This window comes from Lissotriton helveticus, chromosome 7 (assembly GCF_964261635.1).
Source record: "Lissotriton helveticus chromosome 7, aLisHel1.1, whole genome shotgun sequence".
In the NCBI taxonomy this organism is placed as follows: Eukaryota; Metazoa; Chordata; class Amphibia; order Caudata; family Salamandridae; genus Lissotriton; species Lissotriton helveticus.
In genome coordinates, this window is record NC_136068.1 from 151,399,848 (window position 1) to 151,427,346 (window position 27,499).

The following is a 27,499-nucleotide window of genomic DNA, read 5'->3' on the forward strand; positions in this document are numbered from 1 at the left end:
GGCCCGCAGTTTCAGGTGACTAACGGTATTACGGTATTTCAGATGGGAATATCTTTTTAAGGAGCACAGATTACCCAGGCTGTTTAAACCACTGAAACCATCAGCCAAGGTATGTTTTATAACCTCAAAAGTAATGAGGTGTTTAGATTATCAGTGTGACATCATTAATGGTGTTGTGTAATACTCTGGATTATATGACTGCTTCTATACTTAGGGGAGTGGGATCGGTCTATCCACTTGTTGTAAGTATTAGAACGGAGCAAGGGACTGTGTGCACCGTGGGTGACGTGAATAGATGGTTGTGTTTAAATAGGCACTAAACAAGTCCTAGTTGGTAACCTAGTGATATTGCTGGTGTTGGCTTACAAACACGGGGTGATACACACAACACGGTTCCATAACAGTGCTACACAATAGGGGTGGCACGGGCATGGTTAGTGCATGCTGTTGCACATAAGTTTGACTAACATCATTGAGCAGCATGATTCTCATAGAACATAGGAAAGGCATGACTCTGGGACAGGGGGTGTCTATTCATGATAGTATCGTGTTGATTCCTCTTAATATGAGTTTTGGTATGAGATTTTAATTATAGCATTTTTGTGTTTAGTGAACACAGAGGCTCCTGAAGAAGGGACGGTGTCCTGAAATTCATAGCGCAGCGAAAAAGTGGACCCGCATAACAAGAATTGTTGAATTGTGAAATATGCGACACAATATATTGACAATGTTAAAAAATGTGTAATGTGATTGACAAGTGTTGTGGTGAAGTACATTTATTGAACATTTGATGGTTGATTAAATAGAAATTTGAAAAAAACACAAGTGTATTGGAGGACATTGAGAAAATGGAATGTTAAATACTCTAGCTGTGCTCATGGGTTTCAGGTAAATGTATACTTGAAAATATTTGTTAGTTCTCCAGTTCTGCCATTCTTCAATATTGTATAAAAGGGGGGGAGTGCTGCGTGCAACACTAGTAAGTTTTTTGTTTGCTTGTTTAAATAAATCAACCACTCTACCTTATTTTACCAGGGGGCCTATAAAATGCCCGACGCTTGACCACTTCTGCTCGCTCGAGTTTGAGGTTGCTTGGCTTGGCTGCTCATCTGTGCCCTTTCCTGTGAAACCTTTTTCCTGCAAAGAGAGAAGATCACTTCAGATTCTGTAAGGCAGAGATTTGACTCTCTGATTGCATTATCACAACTAGAACCTCACCGGGCAGCCTCCTAACAGTAGCCAACCAATAGAATGTCCCTCCACTGGATGCTAGAAGTGGAAGAGCCAACACATTAATGGAGAGATAAGAGCTATAAACATATTTGGGTTGAGCTGTAGGTTAACCAGTTTCTCCAGAATGTTCCCCACTGCAGGACGCAGGGAAATAGATCTATAATTGCTTAAGCAGAGTGGATCTGTGTTGGATTCTTTTTTTATATTTAGGGAGCACAAGACCTTTTTTCTAAGCTGTAAGAACAACACCTTGATCCAGAGAGAGATTACATTGTTTGTTAATCTGAACATTAACAGATGATCAGGCCTTGTCAATATATATATGGGGAACGTGGGTCCGGGGGATCCTGACCTGGCCTTCAGAATGGTGGATTCTGAATCTGCTAGCGAGATCTTCTCGAAACCTTATTGATAAATACCAATGCTCTGAGTCTGATCACCCTGGACTGACCTCGAGCACAACTCGCCACAACACATAAAACGCTACAGTACATAGAATGTGTATTATGCCATATGACAAGATGACAAGAAAGCACTAATAATGCTGTGATGTAACGTGCTTTAGTAACTTGATCTTCTCAAATTCATAACATTTTAAATTAGAAGAGGCCTTTGAATCTATGGATGATTGCAAATAAAGGAACTCAGCTTGGTTGCAAAGGGTTTATTAGAGTATAAAATCTATACATCACAAAATATACACTTAAAGGTTCAGAGACACAGAGTTCTTAGAAAAATTAAGACCTTATTGTGGGTGGGGTCATTTAAGCTACAGACCATTGCTAAAGCCGTTATATTTTTTCCAGTTCAAATTGAACCAAATTCATACATTTTACTAACTTTCTTATAAACAAGATCTCTGTGCTATTAAAACTGCAGAATACTGCTTCATAGAAGGTTAGGTTTGTGTTCCCCATTTTTTTAAATGTTGAAATTTAAAGGATGCTGAGTGGCGAATGTTGAACAAACAATATGGGATATGCTTTCTTTATAACCGTTACAGAACCTGTTTGCTATGTTGGTTCTCATTTGTTTCCATACTTGCTTTATCTCTCCTTCATCAAAGAGACCAAAACATAATTGCAGATATTTGATTCTTAACAGTTACGAAATAAAAGAAGTGAGGTGAATAGAAAAGTGGTTAGTTGCCTTTGACCGAGTAGGAATGGCCACAGGAACGGAATACCCTTAGGTACTTAGCACGGGCATGTAGGAGGATTTATTTCTTCAGGAATCCTTTTAAACTAGAGCTTGAGATCTCTTGTTTCCATGGGTTGACCATTTCCAACTCTTTTAAAAACAAAAATCGGTAATGGCATTTTCCATGGTGTTTTCAATCGGACTGCTAGTGTCACATTCTTGACACAGAATGCCTCTGAAGGGTTTTGGATCTGCCCTTTTCATGTTGAACCAATCCCGTACCACAGCACCATTTATCCGAGATGTTGATCAATTAGGTCAAATTCGGATCAAGATTGTACTGGGCTTGAAGAATGAAGGGGATTAAAGATTTCTTAGAAATGTTTGCTCTGCACCAAATTCAACCATGAACTAGGCTTATCTGGAAACGTTTCTGTGTCACAGGCAAGAAGAGACCATATAGATTTCACTTTTATTACATTTAGCAGGGGCATAATTGATAAACCATATACGTTTTTATATAATTTCAATAGATGCAGGATGACACCAAGATAAGTGAATAAATCCACTGACTCTAGCGACTGCCCGCATACGTTCTAGGTAGTAGCCTTACCCTTTTGTGAACCAAAGGATAGAATTTTTGTTTTTTTGTAGTTGATATCCAATTGATTTTGTTCACAGTATTACAACACATTATTTAAAGTATATTGTAAGTCAATTGTTGCCTTGTTTGACTTTGTTCCAGTTAGATGAATTGAGACTTCTAATAGCATTCGCAATTACTGTGAGTCCCAATTTTTGCAAGTTTTGGATAAAGTAAATCACAATTGATGGAATCAAATGCTTTCTTGAAGTCTATGAGGTAAGCATGTACTTAACTAATGGCCTGGTTGGCTTTATGGATTAATTAGTAGACTTAGTTTTTTTCTTCAACCTACTTTTACTTTTTCAGATCTTCTAGGAGGACTATTGCATGATATTTACATTCAATATCCAATAACGCAATTACTCTATAATTGGCGGGATCTTGTTTATTGGCTTTTTTATGACTGGATAAAAGTAGGCCCTTTGCCACATTGCAGGGAAGAGTCCAGTGTTACAGCAATTCCCTAAAATGTCTTTAATTGCTACAGCACAATATTGCAGGTTTGCTTAAAAAACAGCAGATGGCATCACTTCTGGCACAGGAACAGAATTGTTGTTGCTTCTTATTTTTAATATCAGTTCCTCTGTCAGCAATTCAATTGACTGGACTTGCTTTGTTACAGGTAGCTAGACTAGTTGTACGTGGTGGATGAAGTTAGCTCTCTCATACGTTTAAGATTTTTTGCTAGTTCATCTTTCTGTTCTCCCTGAGTGTATAAGGTGATTACAAAATTATTCCATTTACCAGCTTATTTTTTTACTTATTGAGGAGTCTCAGTTAGGGTGATTCTGAATCACTGCCTGCTCCAACCCCAAAGGGATACAAACTGCTACTAACAGGTCAAGGGTCTGGGGTTGCCTTATGAAGCCAAGTGCGGGCAATCACGAGCCTAGCAGATGTTATTGCAAAGAAGAAAGCCTTCCCACATCATGCAAAATACAACGGGAGTGACCAAGAAGTCTCATTGTTGGCTCAAATCTAACATTAGTCTTCAGAAGTTGATTAATAAACTTAAGACGGTGTGCCAATACTCAGTGATTATGCCACAGGTTGCAAAAATATGCACTTTTTCGGCCTCTACCGCATTCCAACTGAAGCAGTCTGACGTTGCCCTTACACCCCACTTAAACAATTTGCTTGGAGTGCAAATAAATTGTACAGATGTTTAAAGGCAATGGTCTTAAGCCTAGATACATTAGGGTTCTCTGAGCAAGCTTTCCCTTGTATCGAAGATCAGCTATGGAACTATTACAATGCAATTTATGTGCCGACCTGACCGACAAGGCACCAAATGTATTAATCACATTTTGCTGGCCCCAAAGAATCTGGTAGAAAATTTGAATATACCCACCCCACCTCTGGATAAGTTTACAATGCTTTGTAGGACTGCATTATGACTCATGCTTGTTTTGTTGGGGAGGGGGGAGATGTGATGGAAATTCCCTTAGCTGTAAATAGCAAAAAAAGCTTATTTTAGGATGGCGATTTTCACCGCTGATATCCGAAAAGAACAAAAATGAACATCCCTGAAAAGTTGGCCGTGGGACCACAGATCCCACTCATGCCAGCACATAAAATAGGTATCTTGCAGTAACCGAGGGAGGCAAAGATTATTTCCCAAGGAGGTGAAGCAATGAAACCGTGGGTTTGGCATATTGACTGTATATCCTGCCACACATTATGATAAACTAAGAGTGTTGAACCATGTTTGCTTAAAGTAAGCAGTGTCAACAAACCCTTTGCGGGGTATTACCATATGAGAAGATGTCAAATACTCTGGAAATAACATGGCACGTTTCCCGTGCCTATCCCAATTACCTCAAACAGTAAAATGTAAAAGCTGCTAAGACATAGCTCCCTAATGATGGAAGTGCAACCCACCCTCATTACGTGGTAGTTGAAAATACCTTATAGCACATCTGGGTTTTTTGTATTTGCCATATACATTTCTGCCAACTGCTTTCAACTCTTTTGAAAAAGTTCTTGCACAGGTACAGGAGAATAGACCTAATAAGCAGAGGTAACGTGGCAAAATGATCATCTTGATTATGTTGCATCTACCTATTAAGCCTACCTGCATTCTATCCCGCTTTCTAAGCAAGGCGTAGGATTCCACAAACAGTGCTTCGTAATTGAGAAATACAATAGTTTTCATATTGAGAAATTTTGACCCCCAGATACAGAGTTGATGTAACATATTGAGAGTAAGGTTGGTCAGGATCTCTATTTGCAATGATCTCGGTTTTGTCCGAAATCAATTTATACCCTGAAAGGTGTCCAAAAGTACTAGCAGCATCCTCGGTTGCCCCCAATGCCCTTGTAGGGGAAGAGATGAGGATGGCAATGTCCTCTGCATATGCCAACCGCTGGGCTTCCCATGTATGCAGCAGCATACGTGGCATAGTAGGAGATAGTTTAAGCGCCTGGATATATGGATCAAGATACAGAGCAAACAATAAAAGAGACAGGGGGCATCCTTGTCTAGTGCCCTGGTAGATGCAGATAGTCGCAGACAGCATTCCCATACATGTGAACCTTGCTGTTAAGAAGTAGAGTGTTTTGCTCCTGGAGAGAAACCCCGGGCCAAAACTAATCTATCAGCTGTAACACAATTGCAGATTGAGGATTAATTCTAGATCAGATTTAGTTTACATATGTCCAACATTCTCTGGTATTTCTGGAAGTACAAGCCGTGTTCAAAACAATCCCTTGTTGCCCTTTATCCTGGCATCCCAAATGCATTATTGTACTGCTGTCTGAGAACTCTTGATTCTGTGCCCAGAGCAGAGATGTTAAGTGTTCGCTATATTTTTATAGACTTTATTTGTCAACGTTTTGCTTCTTATTCCAAAGCTCCAGTGAATACCACTATTTTTTTGGGTTTCGATACAGGCAGTAAATAATTATTGCCAGACTTTAGTAATTCAGTTTTTAGCTGTATCATTAAATTGGCCCAGAGTCTTTTTTTGAAAGGATCTTGGTTTCCAATCTTTGTAGATATATAGGTTGTAGGGTCTGGTACTGTCCTTGATGTCCACTTGATTAGGTTATAAACTAATCAATATGTTGGAATAGATTCCTGTTTTCTGTAGTAGTCAAATAAACAGCCAACACGTCCTACCTTCTTTTTATACGAGCCCATGTTATTTTATATAATTAGCAGTTTATCCGCATGAATGCTTCCCTTCCGTAAGACAACTAACTGCTGACAGCACCCATCTTTAACTACATGTTTAAATGTTTCCTTTGTGCTCGGCACTTTAAACTTCATTGTTAATACAACCTTGGGATTTTGCAGTCATGAATTGAAGCAAGTCATTGATGTAAATAGCAAATTTCCTGTTGCTGTAAAAGTACTGCTGGTGGATTCCTTAAGCACTTTCGATATTGGTATATGTCAGCTTCAGCACATTGCATGACAGAAAAGCCTGTTAATGTCAAAGTAATTATCGTTTGGTTTTCAAGAATGGACAATACAGACTCCCAGGAATACTGAGAAGATACAGAATAGAGTTCATCTATAGACAGCAACATATTAAAACTTAATTATTTAATTGTTGAGATATATATATATATACACAAACACACACACATACATACCATGTATCTCCAGTCTTAAAGAAAACGAGCAGGCCACTAAGTAGTTGCAATCAGCGGGTCAATTTAACATGATCAGTGAAGGAAAATCTAATTATTAAATTTTATATATATATATATATATATATATATATATATATATATATATATATATATATATATATATATTCACTGAAAAAACCATAGGTTATAGACCATATATAGTTAGGAATTAGCATTTACAAAACCTTGAAAATTCACTGAAAAAACCATAGGTTATAGACCATATATAGTTAGGAATTAGCATTTAGAAAACCTTATTTTACTCACACAAAACCATTGAAATTCCATATATAGTTAGTTGCACTAACTATATATCGCGCACCCGCAATCCACTGCTGATGATGTCACATATTACATCATTCATGACATGGTCAGTGACATCACAGATGACATCACTGATGACATCATCTAGTGTCTGTGTGTTTTTGTAAAGTTTAAATACGTTTTACATATTGAAGAATGACTGGATGGATGGAAGACTGAGTGTGTGTGTGGCTGGCTGGGAGGTGTGTGACGCTGTGCATATCAATGTGTACTTGTATCAGTGATTGTATAAGAGAGTAAGTATGTGTTAGTATATGTGTGAAAAGTATGGTGTTCTGTGTTTAACTATAGATGAGGAAATCGAAGTGTGATTGATTCTTCACAGGACTGACTAGGTGTATGAGTGCATATGATAGTGTTCTAATAATAACTGACTGTATGTATGAGTAATTGTATGGGTGAATGAGTGAATGTGTGTGTAGACGGTACGAATCAGTGAGTGCGTATGTAGTAACTGGTATTGGTGTGTCATGATGTCATCAGTGATGTCATTTGAGATGTCATCAGTGATGTCATTTCAGATGTCATTAGTGATGTCATCAGTGATGTCACTGAAGTATGGTGTTCTGTGTTTAACTGTATAGATGAAGAAATGGAAGTGTGATTGATTCTTTACAGGACTGACTTGGTGTGTGAGTAACTCCATGGATGAGTGGCAGTGTGTGACTGTCTGCATAGGTGTATGAGTGCATATGATAGTGTTGTAATAATGAGTGACTGTATGTATGAGTGATTGTATGGGTGAATGAGTGAATGTGTGTGTAGACGTAGGAATCAGTGAGTGCGTATGTAGTAACTGGTATTGGTGTGTCATGATGTCATCAGTGATGTCATTTGAGATGTCATCAGTGATGTCATCAGTGATGTCATTTGAGATGTCATCAGTGATGTCCTCAGTGATGTCACTGACCATGTCATGAATGATGTAATATGTGACATCATCAGCAGTGGATTGCGGGTGCGCGATATATAGTTAGTGCAACTAACTATATATGGAATTTCAATGGTTTTGTGTGAGTAAAATAAGGTTTTCTAAATGCTAATTCCTAACTATATATGGTCTATAACCTATGGTTTTTTCAGTGAATTTTCAAGGTTTTGTAAATGCTAATTCCTAACTATATATGGTCTATAACCTATGGTTTTTTCAGTGAATTTCATTGGTTTTTTAACAGCTAATATCTGTAGCTGTAAAATGTATTCTTCTTTAAATCCAAAAATATATTTTATATGTTTATTAATAAATTTTTTTAAAAATATTTTTTTTTCTTCGTTCCCGCTTCGCGAATCGGGAAGCTTCCCGTTAGCTGACCTTGATGCCGCGAAATAGACCGCGAGCCGGTAAACGTTTCTTTACCGCAACTGCCGCGTTAGAAAACAACATCGTGACGCCTCCCGTCCGCATGACGTTTCGCGTTGTCGCGTGATACGTCATATGACGTGCTACGTTAGCGAACTGGTACGCTTACCGAGTCGCAAAGCACAGGTTTCTGGAAGCAAACCGAGAGGCCCTGCAAAGCGCTTAACGTAAACACAGCAGGTCATGTGACTTGGTAATAACACTTTTCATTGGTTCATTTCACTTTTGGTTTCCTAATGATGTAAGACTAGGTCATATAATCTAAAATGAACACTTTTCATTGGTTGAGAACTATTGTTTTTCCCAAATGATGAAAATCCCTCCTTCTTTCCTCACTCTGACTTTCATCATTGTGAGAGAAAGACCCTTTGTTACCAGTGAGCAATGGCTTCTTTAGTAGCTTCAGCTGGTGCTTCCCCACCACCTCCACCACATCCAAGGAAGAGTGGACCACCTGCTCAAGTTATAATTCAGCAAGAAGAGGAAGAAGAGGAACAGGACGACGAGCACGAAGAGAGGCACTTTTTGCCTGAGGAGCCCAGGACGTCTCACCGGAAAGAAAACTTCATTTGGCAATTTTTTTAAATTCCCAAAGGTCAGAAAAAAGTAAATGCAAGATACGTAACTTGCCTTATATGTCAAGATAGACTGTCCAGAGGGACCGACAAAAAATACAGTTTCGGAAACTACACAATGCATCGCCATATGACTAGGTGGCATCCTAACAACTACAGTGCTGCACAGTTTCGTAACGACCTAGATAATCTCCCTATTATGGCCAGAAGATCTGTTGTACCGGAAGTAACGGGACCAGAGGGCAGGGAGATGGTGCCAAATATTCAAACGAGATTTCATGAAGTAAAACACGTCTGTGTACATTGCAATGGATTCATTTGCTACGGAGAAAGAAGCATCACTCTGATCAACAGAGCTATTGACTATCATATGCAAGTTTTGTACGAAACGCCCCAAATAATAAATACTTTTTTTTTGTTTTGTTGCTCCTGTTGAGCCCTTTACAATGAATCGTTTTCATTGCCCCCTGCAAGAAAAACCCAAAAAAATATAAAACTGTTCAAAAAAAGTAAAAAAATGTTCAGAAAAATAATAAAAAAAATATAAAACAAAAACAATAAAAAAAAAAGTTCTTTTCAGAACTACCTCCCCGTTATTAAAAAATTGGTACAATATTTGGAACTGTGCCAACCTCTATTTCTCGTAGTTCGCTTCCCAGTTCGCTCGCCGGTACGCGAACCGGAAGTGAACCAAATTTTTTTTTTTTTAAAAAAGAACAGTAAGTATAAGGGAAGGAAACAGACACTTATGTTAAAAAGAAAGACAGCTATAGGGGAGTAAACTAGAGATACTATTACCCGTAATCCACTGCATCACATATTACATCATTCATGACATGCTCAGTGACATCATCAGCAGAGGATTGCGGGTTTTTTGGCAACGTGCCTTATCCACGGTTTAATAACGCTGCCTTTTGCTTTATATAAGTTTTCAAATTGTATGAAATATATACCAATAGGTCGTTATGAACCTTTAGGTAGTGCTTTTCTTCATGAGGTCTGGTCGCTTCCATACACATACAGATGTTTCAAAGATGATCAAGAAGTTTATCTGAATGGAGAGGAATGCACTGAGACGCCAGATCATTCACTAATGTGTAGGCACATACAGTTACACGGTTCATGCAACAAACACCGACCAAATATGGCTTGCGTGTTGCAAGGCACGCCAGTTCCTGCTATCATCCCCACGTTCAAGTTGTTGGAAAATGGTATTTATTTGATGCTCAATAATGAAGATTGTTCTGGGTTAATTAAAAGTATTCCTTTTATCGTAACAGTAAGTGAACGGGTTATTTGCTGCAGAAATGTTCTATTTCCTCCCACACATGAACATAGGGAGTTTTCAATCTGGCCACAAATACCAACCTTGGGAGCAGATTTCAACGGCATGGCAAGAATAAGAGCTCTTTTGTCTCAGAGAGAGGTGGCCTTGAGTTCGGCCCGTGAAACTTTCGTGCTTCACATAGCGAACACCCGTACAGAGGTGCAGACCCTTTTCAATACAGATTCGCCTTTCCATTTCAGCAAGATGGTTCGGACTATCTTTAACGCGTCCTCCACAAAGGGCCTGGCGCACTTTTTTAAAGTTGTTACCAGTGGTCTCGTGACTTCATTTGAGAAAATCTTTGGAGTCATCCCTGCTTTCTTTCATTCTATTTTTTTCCACTGTGCTTCGTGGATTCCCATTTTTACTTGCATTACCAGCGGACGCTCTTGTGCTTTTTTACATTTTTAAATATGGATGTCCCTCCTGTGCAAGCTCCCGCCCTGCAGCTGCTGACACTGTTCCGCAATCGCATGCTAGAATATTATGGCACAATGCCGTTGGCGATATTAAGCACGGCATATGGATTATCTTTTCGATTCTCCTACTTCACCTGTGTCCAGCCTGTATTTCACTGCCTGACCTGTGATTTCGATTGGGCCATTGATTTGTGTCTCTGCGGACCGGTTTCTCCTGACGTCGACTTTAATCAGCTGATGACTCCTATCATTACTCACGAGTTGGTTTGTCCTGGCGAAAGGATTATGGCTGTGGCATTGATGCATGGACTAATTGGTCCCTGGAATTTACTGGCGGCAACACAGTCTTTCTTGGAACAGAGCTTTCTTGAAAACCCACCGAGCTGTCCTCTGATGGTGATAGAGGATCCGGTGCTGGGAGAGCACGTATGTTCTTTTCCGCTTTTAAATTGGATGGCTGAACTCTTTTCGGATGAAGACGGTGACTTCCTATTGGAGGCTGTTGCAGCTTATTTTGCATACACAGTTATGTCATAGACCTTTTTCATGTTTGATATGCTGAGTACTAGCATTTCATTGACAATTCATTGACTTATTTGTCAAGTTTTTATTATTTAGCTTGCCTATTGGCTTAAGACTCGATAAAGTACTTGGCTGTTTTATTTTTCTTTAGCATTAAATTTTCCTAGTTTTTAATGTTTTACCTTGCGGACCGTCCACATATAAAGTTGCAATCTGCTCTCATGAGATGGCACTTCTATTATCTTATTCAGTTCGTTTCTGGATCATGGGGAGGTGTCATCTAGGTCCTGGATATCTTCACACCGTGTTAAGTTAGCATGGGCTCATTACCGGTTTAAACGCCATTTTTCCTTTTTTGCAACTTCTGCACACGACACTTAGTTGTTGCTTTAGCTTTCAACCTAGTAGTTCATCGTGGTTTACATGAGAATAATATGTTATTGCTCTACTATCTGCTTTGCTTCTTAAACTATATCTGTACAGCGAGTGCTGAAGTTTCAAGAACAACACCATACAGAATTGTTATGAGGTCTGATCTCCACGACTTCATACTCATAACATAAGTGCAGCTTCTGCCAATTCTGGGCATGAGGCGGGTTTTATATTGCTTTGCCGAACACACATACACAACAGTTGATGCGGTTCACATGAAGAGAGAGCTGGTGTATGCTGATGTGATTCCTTCAAATCTAAGACACTAAAGTATGGGCACGCCCTAAACCAACACAAACAGACCTTCTTAGCAAATAATATAATATGTGTATTAGGGAGGGTGAGATATAAGCAGCCGCGGGCCGTGGAGGGAGTTACGGTGGGGCAGCGAGGCGGGGAGGGGGAGGGGCAGGGTGGAGCCCTCTCCACCCTGCCCCTCCCCCCCCCCTGCCCCACCGTAACTCCCTCCACGGCCCGTGGCTGCTTATAAGTGTTGCTAACTCTTATTCATTTACAGCATGTTAACATACTGTCACCATTCGCTTTTTATGTACTAGTAACTATGCTGGTAATTTTGCTACTGATAATATGTGTACTTGTATTATCTAAGATACTACGCCTGAGAAGACGGCATTAGTAAATAAACATTTCAAATACACATGTGTTCTTCTTAACTCCATGTTCTGGTTTCTAAGAAATATATAACGACCGACTGTTCATGAGTTCCACGTATCCTGAGGTACTATAAGTTCATATTCTGGATTGTCTAAACATTGAGAGTTTGTTATATCCAATGTGACACTGTACCTAGCTTGCTAAGGGGTTTTTGATTACTAAGGTGAGTTTTGGGGCACCCTAATTCGCCGAGGTTCCAATCCTCTGTCCACAGTTCTGTGTGAGAACAGAAACCCTGCGACAGGGGCACCCCCGACCCTTGCTGGAGCTTCATCACACTTGCGATACAACTCCAGCAATGCGCCACCTTTACGGCACAGATACATCACGCATCTGTGCTGTTTTTGCCCCATGATGCGCCGCATTGTAAATGCAGCACACCATAGGTGACGGAACAGCGGCACAGAATGACTAACACATCCCTGGTGATGCGCCAGTCATCATAAATCTATCCCTATGCTTCTTATCTTGTTAGAGATGAACCGCCATATGTATCATCAAAGTTTTTTGCATTTCCTAAATAGCGAACTTTAAGGAATAAATAGCGATTCTTTACCATTCCTAGTTTGCGATGAGCTATTTGCTAATTACAAATTACCCATTCATTTCCTTCATTTCCATAGGGCGGTTGGACTCACTTTTAGCTCGAACGGCTGAATGGATTTCCACGAAACTTGGCAAAATTGTAGGGACTGGTAGCCCGATGTGCCTTTGCTATGTCTCAAGATATATGCTCCAGTGGTTTTTACGAAAATTAACTTTGAAAAATATATATTGGGCTACATTGGCCTATATATATGTTGGAGCCCAAATGTAGCCCAATGTAGCCCAATGAAGCCCAATGTAGCCCAAAGATGGCCGCCAGAGACAAAAAAAACAAATGTAGCCCAAATATCAGCCAGATGTAGCCCAACTATAGCCCAGTGACAGAATGACCAATCAGCTTCGCAAACCTCCGTTACGCGAAGCGGAGCGCTGTTACAGATATATATCTTTTTTTGAACGTTAATTTCTCAAAATCCACTGGAGCACATATATTGAGACCTAGCAAAGGCACATCGGGCTACCAGTCCCTAATATTTTACCAAGTTTCGTGCAAATCCATTCAGCCGTTCGATTATTATTATTATTTATTTTTTTTGCCCCGCGGGGCCCTTTTAAAACCTCCACATCAAACCTAGGGGGTCAGCGAGGATCTACTATGCCCCCTTATGGTCATTTGCCCCTTCGCTTTGGCCTCCTCTTGTCTCTCGATCCTACCGAGAGACAAGATGGCGGCCGCTACGGACTGTTGACAGACGCCGGAGAACCAATCAGCTTCGCTTCACAAAGCTCCGTTGCGCGAAAAGTCCGCGAACCGGAGCGCTGCCCGGTCCGCTGTTACAGATATATATCTTTTTTTAAACGTTAATTTCTCAAAATCCACTGTAGCACATATATTGAGACCTACAAAAGGCACATCGGGCTACCAGTCCCTACAATTTTGCCAAGTTTCGTGCAAATCCATTCAGCCGTTCGGGCTAAAAGTGAGGCCAACCGCCCTATGGAAAACTCAATGTTAAAAACACGTTTTGGGACCCCCCTTTTTTCTCGACCCCCCCTGGACGAACCCCCCCCCCAATTTTCAGGGGCTGCTCAGAAACAAAATGTGCCATTTTCCTGAAAATTTCAGCCAATTCCGTCCACAAACGCCAAAGTTATTTGACATAGAATTTTCAAAAATCCCATAGAGAAAAAATCCTAACTATATATACCTACTGGCGACCGCCAGTAGGTAATTAATATATATATATATATATATATATATATATATATATATATATATATATATATACATACACACACACACACACACACACACAACCCGAGCATGTGTCAGACCTGTTTTTACTGAAAGCAGGATTGGAGGAGTATGTGAGGCTGAGGTCGGCTCCGCATTTTCTGACACGCCCCTCGTTCAGGAGCACCGCAAATAACCAACAAAACTTTTGGCTTTGAGTGCTTAGAAGGCACATTGCGGCGCCCCCTCAGCCTGAAGTGTCTTGGAGGTACTGGGGAGAGGGAGCAGGCAGTCTGTCTGCTTAAAGGAATGCCCGGCTGAGATGATATTCCACCTGTTCGTTCCCGCAATATCTAAAGGAGCCGGCGAAGCAACAAACGCATTATCATGTGTGAAGATGGGTCACTGTACCACAATCTGACTGTTTTGCTTGTTCCTCATTGCGGGACTTGGTGTACTGTGCCCGAGGTCTCGTGGTTGGGATTACAGCGACATTTATCATCAGAGGAACTTTCCCTGTCTGCTTTTTACATCTAGGAGTCCCAGCCAATGAGAACACTCGGTGTATTTAAACAGCAGTCCCGCGAAATGATTCACCGTGACACATTCAGCACTTACCTGGCACTGATGAGGCACACGCTGAAACACGTCTGCCAGACGCTGTAATTGTGGACATCGCGACGTTTGGCAAAAGTGCACCGGTGGCATTAAATTTCAGTTTGGCAACCAGAGCATGTGTCAGACCTGTTTTTACTGAAAGCAGGATTGGAGGAATATATATATATATATATATATATCAATCATGGTTCTTATAAAGTGTGGCTAATCACCTGTTAGGGTCTCAAGGTGCTTGAAACTAAGACAATTCCCTTTCAAGCTTAGAGTGCTGCATCAATTATGCAAAAAAGGAACCAAGGAGCTCTGGGTAGTTCAGAAGTTTAGATGGAAAGCAGCTCCAACACTACCAACACTCTGAACCTACTCACCTCAAATTTTGGTTTCTCTAGCAGAGTTATTAACCATAGGATTAGCACAGTGCCATCCACGCTGAGCTAGAGAATGACAAAAGCCTTTTGCCATATTTGCATCAAAGGCTTTAAACCTGGGGGCGTGGCTGGACGAGCAGCGAGATGGCCGCCTAACAAGCGAGCTCCGCCGGCTGCAATCGAAATCCTTCTACAATCCTAACTATTTCCAAACGAACACACACGTAACCAGTGCACAGAGGCGGCGGATGACCCGGGGCACAATCGACTGAAAAACCGGCACCCTGGAGCGCCCAGAACATCCTGATACTGGCCCCGAGGCTGTGGCCGACTGACATCCGCGGCGAGACCCGGAGGCGCTGGAGGGCTGAGCGGGCGTGGTGCGCTACCTGAGGGCGCGGCCCCGTGGGCCTGGCCACGTGTGGAACGTCGCACTGCAGGTTATCCTGGACACTCACGCCTGGAGGTGGGGTAAGGCGCCGTAGCAGCGGAGACTGCATAGCAGAAAATAAGGGACATGTGTGGGCTGGTTGACCCTCCGGGCGACCACGGAATCTAAGCTTTGAGGATCGGCGGCGTGCGCGGCCGCCATTTTGGATTGGGCTTGATCGCTGTGTCTGGCTGGATGCGTGGATCTTATCCTGGTGGCCCTGAGATCTAGGCCGGAAGTCTGGTACACCCGCTGACCGCTGCCACGCAGGGAAGACTAGGGTCTGGTGCTTCGAACATATACTTTGGAGCGTCCTTGCTCGATGGGCCGCGCACGTGGCAGGTGCAGGGGCCAGCTGCGGGGGTGAGCTGGCTGACTGTGGAGTCCTGTGAGGCTGCCGTGGGGGCGAACTTCTCTGTTCTTGCTACTAGCTGCCGGCTGCCGTTAGTCCCCATGAGTCGAGCTACACCCCGATACTCTAGAGGCCTATTGACTGATCTCTGAGCACTGCTTTACATGCGCCGGAGCCCTGGCGATCTATTTCCCGCCCTATTGATGCGTGGCCGCTGGGGGGGACCCCTTGCCTGCATATCCTTGGGTTCTTGATACCTGCCGACGGGAGTGTAGCCGCAGCATTTGGTGAGCTCACTATCCCACGCTTTACTTGTTACTACCTGGGAAATAAGCTCGCTTCAGGCAGAGTGCACCGACACGTTCAGCATCACAGGTGCATCAGACTACAGACGCTTAGCCATGGGGAAGGGCGACCCTCGCCAACCGAGGCTCACGTTTGAGCAAAAGAAACTGTCCAAGCCGGCTGAGCATGACACCGGAGCGGCGGGGGGAACACCGCAGGAGGTCCCACCGGACATAGATGTGACTGCACTAATGCTAGAGGTGCGCTCTAGCCTGAAAAGCATAGTTGCAAAGCTGGATAACATGACGGCCCAACTGGACAGTGTGAGATCACAGGTGGCCACCCACGAAACTCGCCTGGATAGCCTGGAAAACAGACACACGTAATGCTGTGAGTTTCAGCAAAGCACAAAGGCCCACATCGCCAGCTTGGAAAAGACTATCGAGACGCTCTGCGCCAAAGCGGATGACCTTGAAGCGCGCTCTCGAAGATGTAACGTTCGTATCACGGGCATTCCGGAGACCACGGCGATGGGGAAAATGGAGGTCTTTGTAACCGATCTTTTGCACGAACTATTCGACCCCAATCTCTCCCCGGTCTTTACTGTGGAGCGGGCGCACAGGTCACTGGGGAAAAAGCCACCACTGGGCACTCCGCCGAGACCGATCCTGGCCAAACTGCTCAACTACCAAGACCGGGATTTAATACTACGTTTAGCAAGGGAGAAAGGGAAGATAACACACAAAGGGAACAATATATCCTTCTTTCCGGACTTCACGCCACTGGTGCAAGCTGCACGCAAGGAGTTCTTGCCCGCCAAGAAACTGCTGCTCCAGGCGCAGATCCCATACTCTTTCATGTACCCTGCCAAACTACGGATCGTGCACGATGGCACGACGCACCATTTTCTGGATGCAGGATCCGCCTTGAAATTTCCGAAGCACATATGTAATCCCAGGGCCAAGAGAAAGACTCAATCTGGTGTTGAGGCCGAAAACCAAATGAGCGACATTGAGTGAGCCCCAGCGCCCCAGTTGCTGCTGGGGAGTAGAACTTGCTAACCTATGGTGCTGGTATCATCGTCCTGGTGATTCCGAACAGCCCTTTTTGCTCCTTGTATGATGTTATAAGATTCTAAAGATGTCTGGTTGACAGGTTGTGTTAAGCTATTATCCTACTTTGTCCGTTTGCGAAATAACTTACTGAATGCAGCCACCCTGTGTGAGCAGGGGTGTATGCTTGAGATGCCACGCCTCCAAGGGGTATCTCCCACAATTAAACAGTTCTATTGTTTGTGCGCCTTAGGCGTATTAGGGGGGGTACTGACACAACCTGATTGGAGGGTTGGTGTGGGTGGGGGGCGGTGTTGGGTAAAGGGTTGTTTGGTATATCGTCAAATATATAGAAATCAGCATGCTTTTTGTGACTTACTTAGGCTCGGTGGGGGTCGGGCGGTGTACGGACACACAACAGGTCAGCTCAGACAATGGGAGTAACTAAAGTCCTAACATGGAATATAAGGGGCTTAAATGACAACAGGAAGTCAAGGCTTATGCATAGCTACCTGCTTAGGCACAGCATAGATATTTGTTTCCTGCAAGAAACACACATTAACTCCACATGCTCGCCCAAACTTAAACACTCAAGGTGGGGATCCGTATACTCGGCTATATATTCCAACTATGCCAGAGGAGTAACTATCCTCTTGCGCCGGGGTATAGATTGGAGGGAACACTCTACACTTATGGATGCTGAAGGCAGATATGTCATACTACATGGGGCCCTGCTCGGCAAAAACGTGATATTGGTGGCTGTGTATGGTCCAAACACTGACAACCCGGAGTTCTTCAGAGAGGTGTGGGCGAGGGTTAATGTTCTTGACTGTTCCACGATTATATGGGGTGGTGACTTCAACGTGGTCTTGGAAGACTCCTTAGATAGAAAGGGCACATCCAGACAGTTACACCCACATGCCAGCCAGGCTCTGAAAGATATAATACATGAGGGCTCACTTATAGATATATGGAGGTCCCGAAATGTGGATGCTAGAGTGGGCACATGCATATCCGCACACCATGCGGCCTGGTCCAGACTGGACTACTGGTTGGTGTCTACAGATGTGGCCACTTGGACTGTGAAAGTCGACATTTTGGCCCGTTCCTTGTCCAACCACGCTCCCTGTCTCCTAGAGCTAGACGTTCCAGGAGTCCCTAATAGAGCCTTCGCCTGGCGTCTCCCGCCGGATGCGTTTCAGGACGCCGCCTTTACCGAGGAGATTCGGCGAGATATTGTCGACTATTTCGCCACCAACATGGGCTCGGTCGACACTGAGGCGGTTCTCTGGGACGCCTTTAAGGTTGTTATACGTGGGCAATGCATTGCGCGTAGGGCAGGGGTGTTAAAAGCTATTAGAAATTTATTGGCAGCGGTGGAGAGTGTACTCAAGGTTCTCGAACAGTCATTCTGTGCAGACCCGACGCCAGACTTGGCAGCCCAGATCAAAGACAAACTACTAGATTTTGCTGAGGAAGCACAACGTGAGCTGAAATTCCTTGGGAAACAAGCTGAGGCTCACAGATACGGGGAGGGAGACAGACCCAGCCGTACACTAGCCAGAATGATCAACACCACCCCTCCACCCACACAGGTGCACACGATAATAAACAATACAGGGGAAATGACAACAGGCCAGCAAGAAATATTGAAATCCTTTATCACTTACTACACTAAATTGTATGAGTCCACACATGCTATATCGAAGGATGCCCTTGAGTCCTTTTTAGAGTCCATAGCACTTGTGTGGTTTAACAATGCACACAGGCAATATATGGACCGTCCCGTGACAGTGCAGGAAATCGCCACTACCATAAAGGCTCTACCACTTAACAAAGCGCCGGGTCGGATGGGCTTACGGCAGCATTTTATAAGACGTATGCAGAGGAGCTCGCTCCGCGCTTACATGCTGTTTTTGTGGAGGTGGGAGTGCTGCCAGATTCGATGAGAGAGGCCCTTATTATCACATTGCTGAAGCCTGGCAAGGATGACAAGATTATGGACTCTTACAGGCCCCTCTCATTAATTAACGTTGATGTCAAAATATACGCGAAGATAATAGCGGACCGCCTCCAACCCCTGCTCCCGGTCGTGGCCCTCCCGGACCAATCGGGATTCATACCAGGCCGTGCTACCACACAACCTACGAACGGTTTTCTCAGCACTGCATTACTTACATCCTGATACACAAGCGGCTGTGGTGTTTCTCGACGCCACGAAAGCGTTTGATTCACTTGAGTGGTCGTACCTGTTCACCATTCTGGAGCGTATGGGGTTTAGCCCATTATTTGTCAATCTGATTCGCCTACTATATACCGCCCCTAGAGCCAGAATCAGAATTAACGGCGTGGTGTCTGACTAATTTCCAATCTCCAGGGGCACTATACAGGGGTGTCCGCTATCCCCACTCTTGTTCGCCATTGCTATGGAACCACTAGCCGCCAGGATTAGGCAACATCATACTGCTAGGGGCATTGGATTCAGCACTCGTAGTTTACTCATCTCCCTATACGCTGACGATGTCACTCTGTATGTCAACAACCCAAATTAAAACCTTAATCCACTATTGCGTGAATTTGTTAGGTTTGGGGGGCTGTCTGGCGTTTCCATAAATTGGTCCAAGTCAGTTATATTCCCTCTAACTGACAGCACCACAGAGGTACACTCTGACTACCCTCTAAGATGGGAAGCGGACGAGGTAAAATACCTGGGTATTTGGATTAGCCGAAAGGTCCAAGAGATCTGGAATCTGAATTTTGGCAGGGCGGTGTCCTGGCTGGAGGGCAAGGTGGCGATTTGGTCCAAACTCCCCCTCTCTTTAGCAGGTAGAATTGCACTAAAAAAAATGATTGTGCTGCCTAAATTCCTTTATTTATTCACAAACATTCCACTTCCACTGACACAACACTTTTTCACTTGTCTGCGCTCTCACCTGTTGACGCTGGTTTGGGCTGGGAGTCAGGCTAGACTATCATGGGCATTGCTGACACTACCACTTAGACAGGGAGGATTGGGAGCTCCTGACATGCACTTGTATGCACTCTGCGCACAGGCCCAATACCTACACTTTTGGGCTTACCCCACGCCTTACCAACCCCATGTGGCAGTGGAGATTGACATGGTTGCTCCGCTCCCACTAAGTGTGGCCCTGTACCGTAGAACTCCCAGGCTGTCACAAGACATAAACTCAGCCGATATGCTCCGCTGGACTTGGAGGGAAATGCTAAAACGATCTGCCATACCCCTGTTATATGCGCCTGCTATACCCCTTAAACATAATCCTATGCTCCCATGCTTGGAAGACGGCGGAGGCGAGGTTACCATTGCTGGCACCACCTTGCGCAATTTCGCAGACGTTTACCTTGCAGGCGCATTTCTGGATTTGCCGGCTGCAGATGAAGAAAACCCGCTGCCATTTAGAGACAAATTCACTCACCATAAGCTCAAATCTGCATGGACCGGTTCCCTGAGGAGCCACCACACCTACAAGCGCTGCAAAACATATTTGCTAGGGCTTCCCGAAAGAAGCTTGCGTCGCGCTTGTATAACTCCATGCAGGAACAATCCCCCATAGTGGTGCCCAAGTCACAGCAACTGTGGAGCGATGAACTGGAGACGCCCCTGACTGATGAACAGTGGTCGTTCTGCTGCAGGCAGCTATTGGTACTCTCCCCAAATTACAAACTCAGACTTATACACTTCAAGTTCCTCCACAGATTCTACCGCACCCCGCTGTCTCTCCATCGCATGGGCATCAGGGATGATGACAGATGTTGGAAATGTGGTGAGGAGGGTGCTTCCTTTTTACACGTGGCTTGGCACTGCCCGGCTTTATTTGATTACTGGTCTGAAATCTTTGTTGCTATCAATCAAATCCTGAATAGGGAGGATGCCCCATCTCCACTCCTATGCATTTTGGGGTGGGTTGAGAACACTGAGCCCAAGGGTCGAAAGCTACATGCATTGCTGTTGCTATATGCCAAGAGGCGTGTGGCCATGAGCTGGGGGCGGAAAACCAAGCCCAAATTTAATGACTGGCTGGTAGATGTTACGTATGGCCACACGCAGCTGGGAGCCTACTGGGATCTAATGCCTACTACTTCACGTCCCAGAGACATTTGGGAGCCTTTCCTGCAGTGGTCACGCGACAGATCGGTCTCCCCCGAGGCTACACCTGAGAGCCCAACTGCGCAGCCCCGATCTGATGCTGTGAGTCTGTCCTAAACCTGATTGTACGAATATGTCGCATTGCAGCCTGGGTTGATGTTGAGATGCGGAGGGCCCCGGGAAGCTTCACTTACCGCCCCGGCGGTTAACATATAGTGGAAGGTGTGGTCGCCCACTTGTCTATGGATATAAAATTGTAGATTTGTCCGGATGCTGCTTGCTGACCCTAGAGAGCATGTTTACATATCATACTTTTGATAATTAAATGCTGTAATGTTTGATCTGATTTAAAACTAAACTGACGAATACCTATTTTCTGGTTAGTTATGTTAAAGCAGAAAATTGTATCCTTTTATAATGTGCAGCAGTAACGATATACCGATTGATTCGTCTGATGTAAATGTGTTATTACAAGATGTACTTGCTGCGTTTTTACTGTGCAATTCGTAATAAATATAGTTAAAAAAAGGGGAGAAAAAAAGGCTTTAAACCTAGAATTAGCATGTGGCAGCTACAATTAAATGAAAAATGACAAACGCCTTTTACCACTTCGGACACAGTATACCAACTTTGAATTGGTAAAATACCATCCAAGCCAACGTGAATGAATAAAAGCAAACCCGGACACGTGTTTCACTCTACTTAGGGCTCATTAGAGAGGTATTGCTTTGACCAGACACAAAGGAGCACCCAGTATAAGTCAAGACAATATCCTTTCAGGCTTAGAGTGCTGCATAAAGTATGCAAAAAAAGAAGTAGGGAACTCTGGGTAGTACCCAAGTTCAAGTAGAGAACACCTCCTTTATATCGAACAGCCTATAATGCCACCAATACTCAGAATTTTCTCACATCAAATGTTTGTTTCTCTATCAGAGTTTTTAAGTATGAGATTAGCACAGTGCGATCCACGCAGAGCTATAGAATGACAAAGCCTTTGTCACTCTCTAGCATATATATATATATATTTTAAATGTTGAAGATTAAAGGACTCTGTCCTGAGTGGCGAATGTTGGACAGCAACAAACAATATGGGATAGGTTTTCTTTATAATTGTGACAGAACCTGTTTGCTAGGTTGGTTCTCTTTTGCTTCCATGCTTTATCTCTCCTTCATCAAAGAGACTGAAATATAATTGCAGATATTTGATCCATAACAGCAACGAAATGGAAAAAGCGAGGTGCCGAATAGCTGTAAATAATTAAACAAAATCCACAGCCCATCAGTGTCTGTCACTGGAGGCATTGGGAATGCCCACTTTGGGACTATGGATATTTGAATGAATAATTGCATGATGAGAAAACCTACATAAGGAATAATTGTTTTAGTAAAGGCCTACCATTACCAGCATGCACCTTAACTTCACCTGAGGCCCACTGAGGGCGGGACTTGTAGTTAAATGTGGTAATTGATGCACTTCCTTTTTTGTGCAGTCACCTGTGACCAAGGGCTGGGGGCCCAAAACGTGTTAGGCTGAAGGAACAACGTTGCCCTGATGTAAACTACTGACTTTGTTGCCATTCGAAATAAACCACATATCATCCTGTTTGGAGAGTGCGTCTTTGTTTGGGACAAGGTCTTTGATGTGTATATATAGAAGCGGGAGTGTCAAAAAACTGTCAAATATGTAGCAGGCTCAGGAGTAGTACGACGACCATTTCCAGTGCATAAGTAGGGCATCCATGTGCACGCAACGCACAAACACAATGGCCACACTACTAAGGCTGGAGAGAGAAGACTAGGGGCCAGATGTAGGAGGCCATTTACCGACCGGTAACGGTATTTGTGATGTAGGGGCATCATTTTACAGATTCGGTAAATTTACTGAATCGGTAAATTTACCGAATCTGTAAAATACCGAATCGGTAATTTTACCGATTCGGTAAATCCAAGATGTAGGTAGCACTGTTTACAGTGCTACAGGCTTTCAGAATTCGGTATTTTACCACACAATCCTATTGTGTGGTAAAATACCGAATTCAGGTGTGCATGCACATCTGTGCATGCACACCTATGCCATGTGACAGACAGACATGCCCTTAGGGCATGTCTGTGTGCCACATGGCGCACATGCCTGTATTTGGGGTGCTAGAGGGTGTCAAAGTGACACCCCCTGCACCCTTGCTGGAATCGGTATTTACCGAATCGGTAAATACCGATTCGGTATTGCCCATTGATTCCTATGGGCTTCAATGCCCATAGGAATCAATGGGCATTACCGAATCGGTATTTACAGAATCGGTAAATACCGAATCTTAACGATTCGGTACTTACCGATTCAGAAATACCTACATCCCCCCCCCCTCTATTTTACCACTTCTTAAATACCGAATCGGTAAAAGAAGTGGTAAAATAGAATTACCTACATCTAGCCCTAGACACTGAAGTGAGGGGAATGGAGGCAGGGCTTCTTTAGGTATTCTGTGAGGCCTTTTGGCTAGCAAGGAGATGCAGAGTAGCCTTCCTGAGCACTGCCACTGGGTGAATGGAAGGCATGAGCGGTGGATTGCAGAATTTGTTGTACAATTTGAGGAACCCTTTAGGAGATGTCTCCTTTTAGCCTTCCTTGATTACTACTTCATGCAGCTGTAGCATCGCTGACGGTGCCTGTGTGGGTTAAAATACGCAGCAGTTTGTCCAAATACTTTCATAAGCGGGAATAGCTTCATCGCATACTGCACCACAGCTTACACACAACTGAAATTGTATAATGTTATGGCCAACTATCGAATGATTGTCTAGGCAACAACAAGGATTACTTCGTTTTTTTCCCCCAGCGAGAGTGGGAACACTCTACCTCTGGGCATCTACTTGGCCGATCTAACTTGCGAACTAACTGCAGATGAGCAGGCGAGACTGGTTATAGTTTGAAGCAGCAGGCTGCAAGACTACTTGTCAAGGCGTAAAGTTTCTACGAAGGTCAGTTTAAATAATGTGAAGATAACTTTGAAAGTTCACAACACGTAGTGGACAGAATAAAGAATCCACAACCTTATTCAGCAAGACTACCAACTGAGCATCAAAGCGTTACGACGCAGTGGAATACTAGGACAAGACCCTTCGTAAAACTCTATAAATTGTGTTCCACAAGTCCGTTCTCACAAGAGGCTTTCAAAAGCAGTCTTTAGTTTACGGAATAGCCTTGTTAAAATTACTTGGCTCTTACTTCCTGCCAACGAAGCCTTTGGTTTTCATCATCCATTCTCATGGGACCCTCCAAATGTGGAAAAACATTTTAGAATATGCTTCCAGCACTGTCCCTGGCTTTTCAAATTGCAATGTTTGGTTTTATTCATGCTGGCATAAAATGTATCTGATGATAGAAACCACAATACTGATGATTACACTAATAGAGGGCATGCCTAACAATAAACAATTGTCCATTATTATGTCATATCCCCCCACACCTCAAACCCCACCCTTACCCCTCAGACAGGACAAACATGGGTATATTGTTTACTGAGTGTACTGGGTACTTTTATGACAGACTTCTGTGGCAATCTGTTGAACTTTCTTTCAAAGATCTTTTAAATCTCACAATTATATATTCTTTACACCCAATTTTTACCTAGGTCTATAACGCCAATTACAAAGCCGTATTCAAGAACCAATGGGCTACATGAAAAGTGACTATTGTTAGTGGAGACAGCTGTGTCTTGCCTCTTGACAGTACTTACCAGTAAAACATTTGTAGATGCCACCTAAGAATCTTGTGGTTCTCTCTTACAGGATTGAAATGGTTCCACGCCTGGAGATGAGACTGGAAACTGTATTTTACCTTCCCTAGCCAACTTGGGTGTATGCTCTTAAATATCAATCGTTTTTTGACGGGGCGAGCTGAGGCCCTAAAGATGGCCATCATTCTTCAGAGTGTGTACTAAGTACAGTTTTTCGGACTGGATTGATAAGTCATTGCTGCTGGTGGGAAGCAGTTATGGATAGTAGGCATGAGAGGGTGAAGTTCTGCTACCCATGAAGAGTCAGGACAGCCTTTTCTCCTACTCTCACCTCTGCCAAGTTCTGTGGATGCACCCAAGCAAGTGCTGAGCCTAGCACTACATTCTGGTATGCAGGATCTTGGTAACCAGTGTCAGTAAGGCGGCAGCAGTGGGGGAGTTGAACATGAGAAAGGTATCTACAGCGTAGTAGAGCTAGATGCTGTAGCTTCCCTGGAAGGAGTGGAATTGAAGTGGGCCTTTCAGCCATATACTACAGGTATCGTGGAACATATGGAAAGTTGGCAACCACATGAGGGAAGCCCTTACCCACCAATTGACAGCATGCTTTATCATGGAGGCACCCCCTAGTGGGGAAGCTCTTGTACTACCAATGTTGTGAAGTGGGTGATGCTGCTATGTGTTGAAGTCATCCAAGCACTTATGAATATTTGAGAAAGGATGGGAAGAAGCGCAAGGGCGTGGGGGTAAAGGCTAACAGCAAAAGCTACCTACTAGCTGACTAGCTTATTTGGTCACTAGTTGGTAGGATTAAAAAGTCACGACAGCACAGTATGAATACTTTGACACTGCTATGAGGTCGATATGTTTCAGCCTGCAATTTTAACCCCATGGATGGGTCTGGAACTTCCTTCAGGACCCAGTGTGTACACTACCCCAAAAGACTACTAATTACTAAGGAGGTGTCAGAGATTAGAAGTGAAGCCCACTTTGGGAGAAAAAAGATCTCGTATACTGATACTGAACCAGAATGTCTTGATCTGATAGAAGTCTATTGCACCACTCTCTCTGATAGCCAGCAAAGATATTATCAAAAGAGACAACTGTTAAGAAAAGCCACAATCAAAAGATCTGACAATAAGTGTATTAAAGCAGCGGGTCCTTATACATGGTTCCACAAATTGTATTTATATGTATAAAAAGTATGAGTGGAAAAGTTATACTATGTCAATTAGATAAAACACTGCACACACAAGCAAGGGTAAAACACACATCCCCATGCATATGAAGTAAAATGTCTAGGTCCTTAATTCGGGGTGTTACCCCCCATCCTAGTGGGTATTGCTTGTTCCTCAGGGTGGCGGGAGAAATACTGAATCGTGTTCCGCTGGGTGAAGGATGAAAAGAGAGAGTGTCTAAAGGGACATCCAGATTTTGGGATTCTCGCAGTGCTAACTTTAGGGCTGGGCGTAGTTCGCGAAGTAGCGCTACGTGTAGCTACACGAAGTGCACTACGCAAACTGCGTAGTACCCTGTTCGCACTGTGCAAGATGCCGCTTTCATTGATTGCACAGTGCGGACAAGCTTGCACAGTGCGAGCTGTAGTTTTCTGCCGCTCGAGTAGATTTTTACTCGAGCGGCAGCTTTCTCAACGCGCACTGGAAGTTTCTCATTGTGAGCGGTTGTGAGCATACGCGACCACTCGCAATGAGAAACCTGACCTCCCCGCGTTTATTTTCCATGCACGCGATCGGCAACTTGATGTTGCTGATCGCGAACGAGGAAAAAATCTCGCCGGGATGTCATTTTGCTTGCTCGCGGTCGCCAACTTGACGTTGAGGACCACGAGCAAGCAAAAAATTACCGCCGCACTACGCTTTGCGTGTTTGCACTGTGCTATGTGCAGTTAGGGTAGTACGAAGTAGCGCAAACTACGCGAGCGTAGCAAAGTGCTTTGCCAAGGGTTAGCTAACTTACCTAAAACTACTGCAGCCCTGCCCATGTACTCACATCGGGCTGCAGTGTCCAAGGGCAGCCCAGAAGAGGTTCCAAGTATGCAGTGTGAACCAGCGCAAAGGAGCGTCTCCTGACGTAGCACATAATGTGACAATCATCGGCCTGCTAACGTGCTACGTTCAGGGAACCTCATCAGCAATCCCCAAACCAAATAACATATTAATGTGTTTACTGGTCATAATAAAAGGTGAAAAGGGCACTATATCCGGGAGCACCGGTGCATAAAAAGTACACCTGTGCAATGGGCTCTTGCATATATATTGGTAAACTACAGGCGCCTTTTGGAAGGCGGCTAATACAGTAAGATTTCAGAAAAATCCACTGCCAAGCTTGGCAGTTAATATTGAACCTGAATGGTGGGAGGAACATTTCAAAAAGCAGAATAGACCCCAAGACAGAAGGAAGGACTTGTCGGTGTTGACACCACATTGTATCTGCTTTCTATCGAGTTTACGGCAGTTTAA

General features: G+C 43.7%; 1 protein-coding gene across 2 annotated transcripts in view; it reads right to left on the bottom strand.

Annotated features, from left to right (window-relative positions):
* The window catches only part of EDN3 (endothelin 3), a 430,092-nt gene that overhangs the window by 20,675 nt on the left and 381,918 nt on the right, over positions 1-27,499 (bottom strand). Inside the window, exon 4 of one of the 2 annotated variants that reach the window (XM_078651827.1) lies at positions 1,023-1,137. The exons of the other annotated variant lie outside the window; for it this stretch is intronic. Within the exon in view, the coding sequence (XP_078507953.1) occupies positions 1,041-1,137 (97 nt within the window). The 3' untranslated portion in view covers positions 1,023-1,040. The remainder of the gene's footprint in view (positions 1-1,022; positions 1,138-27,499) is intronic. 2 annotated transcript variants of the gene reach the window in all.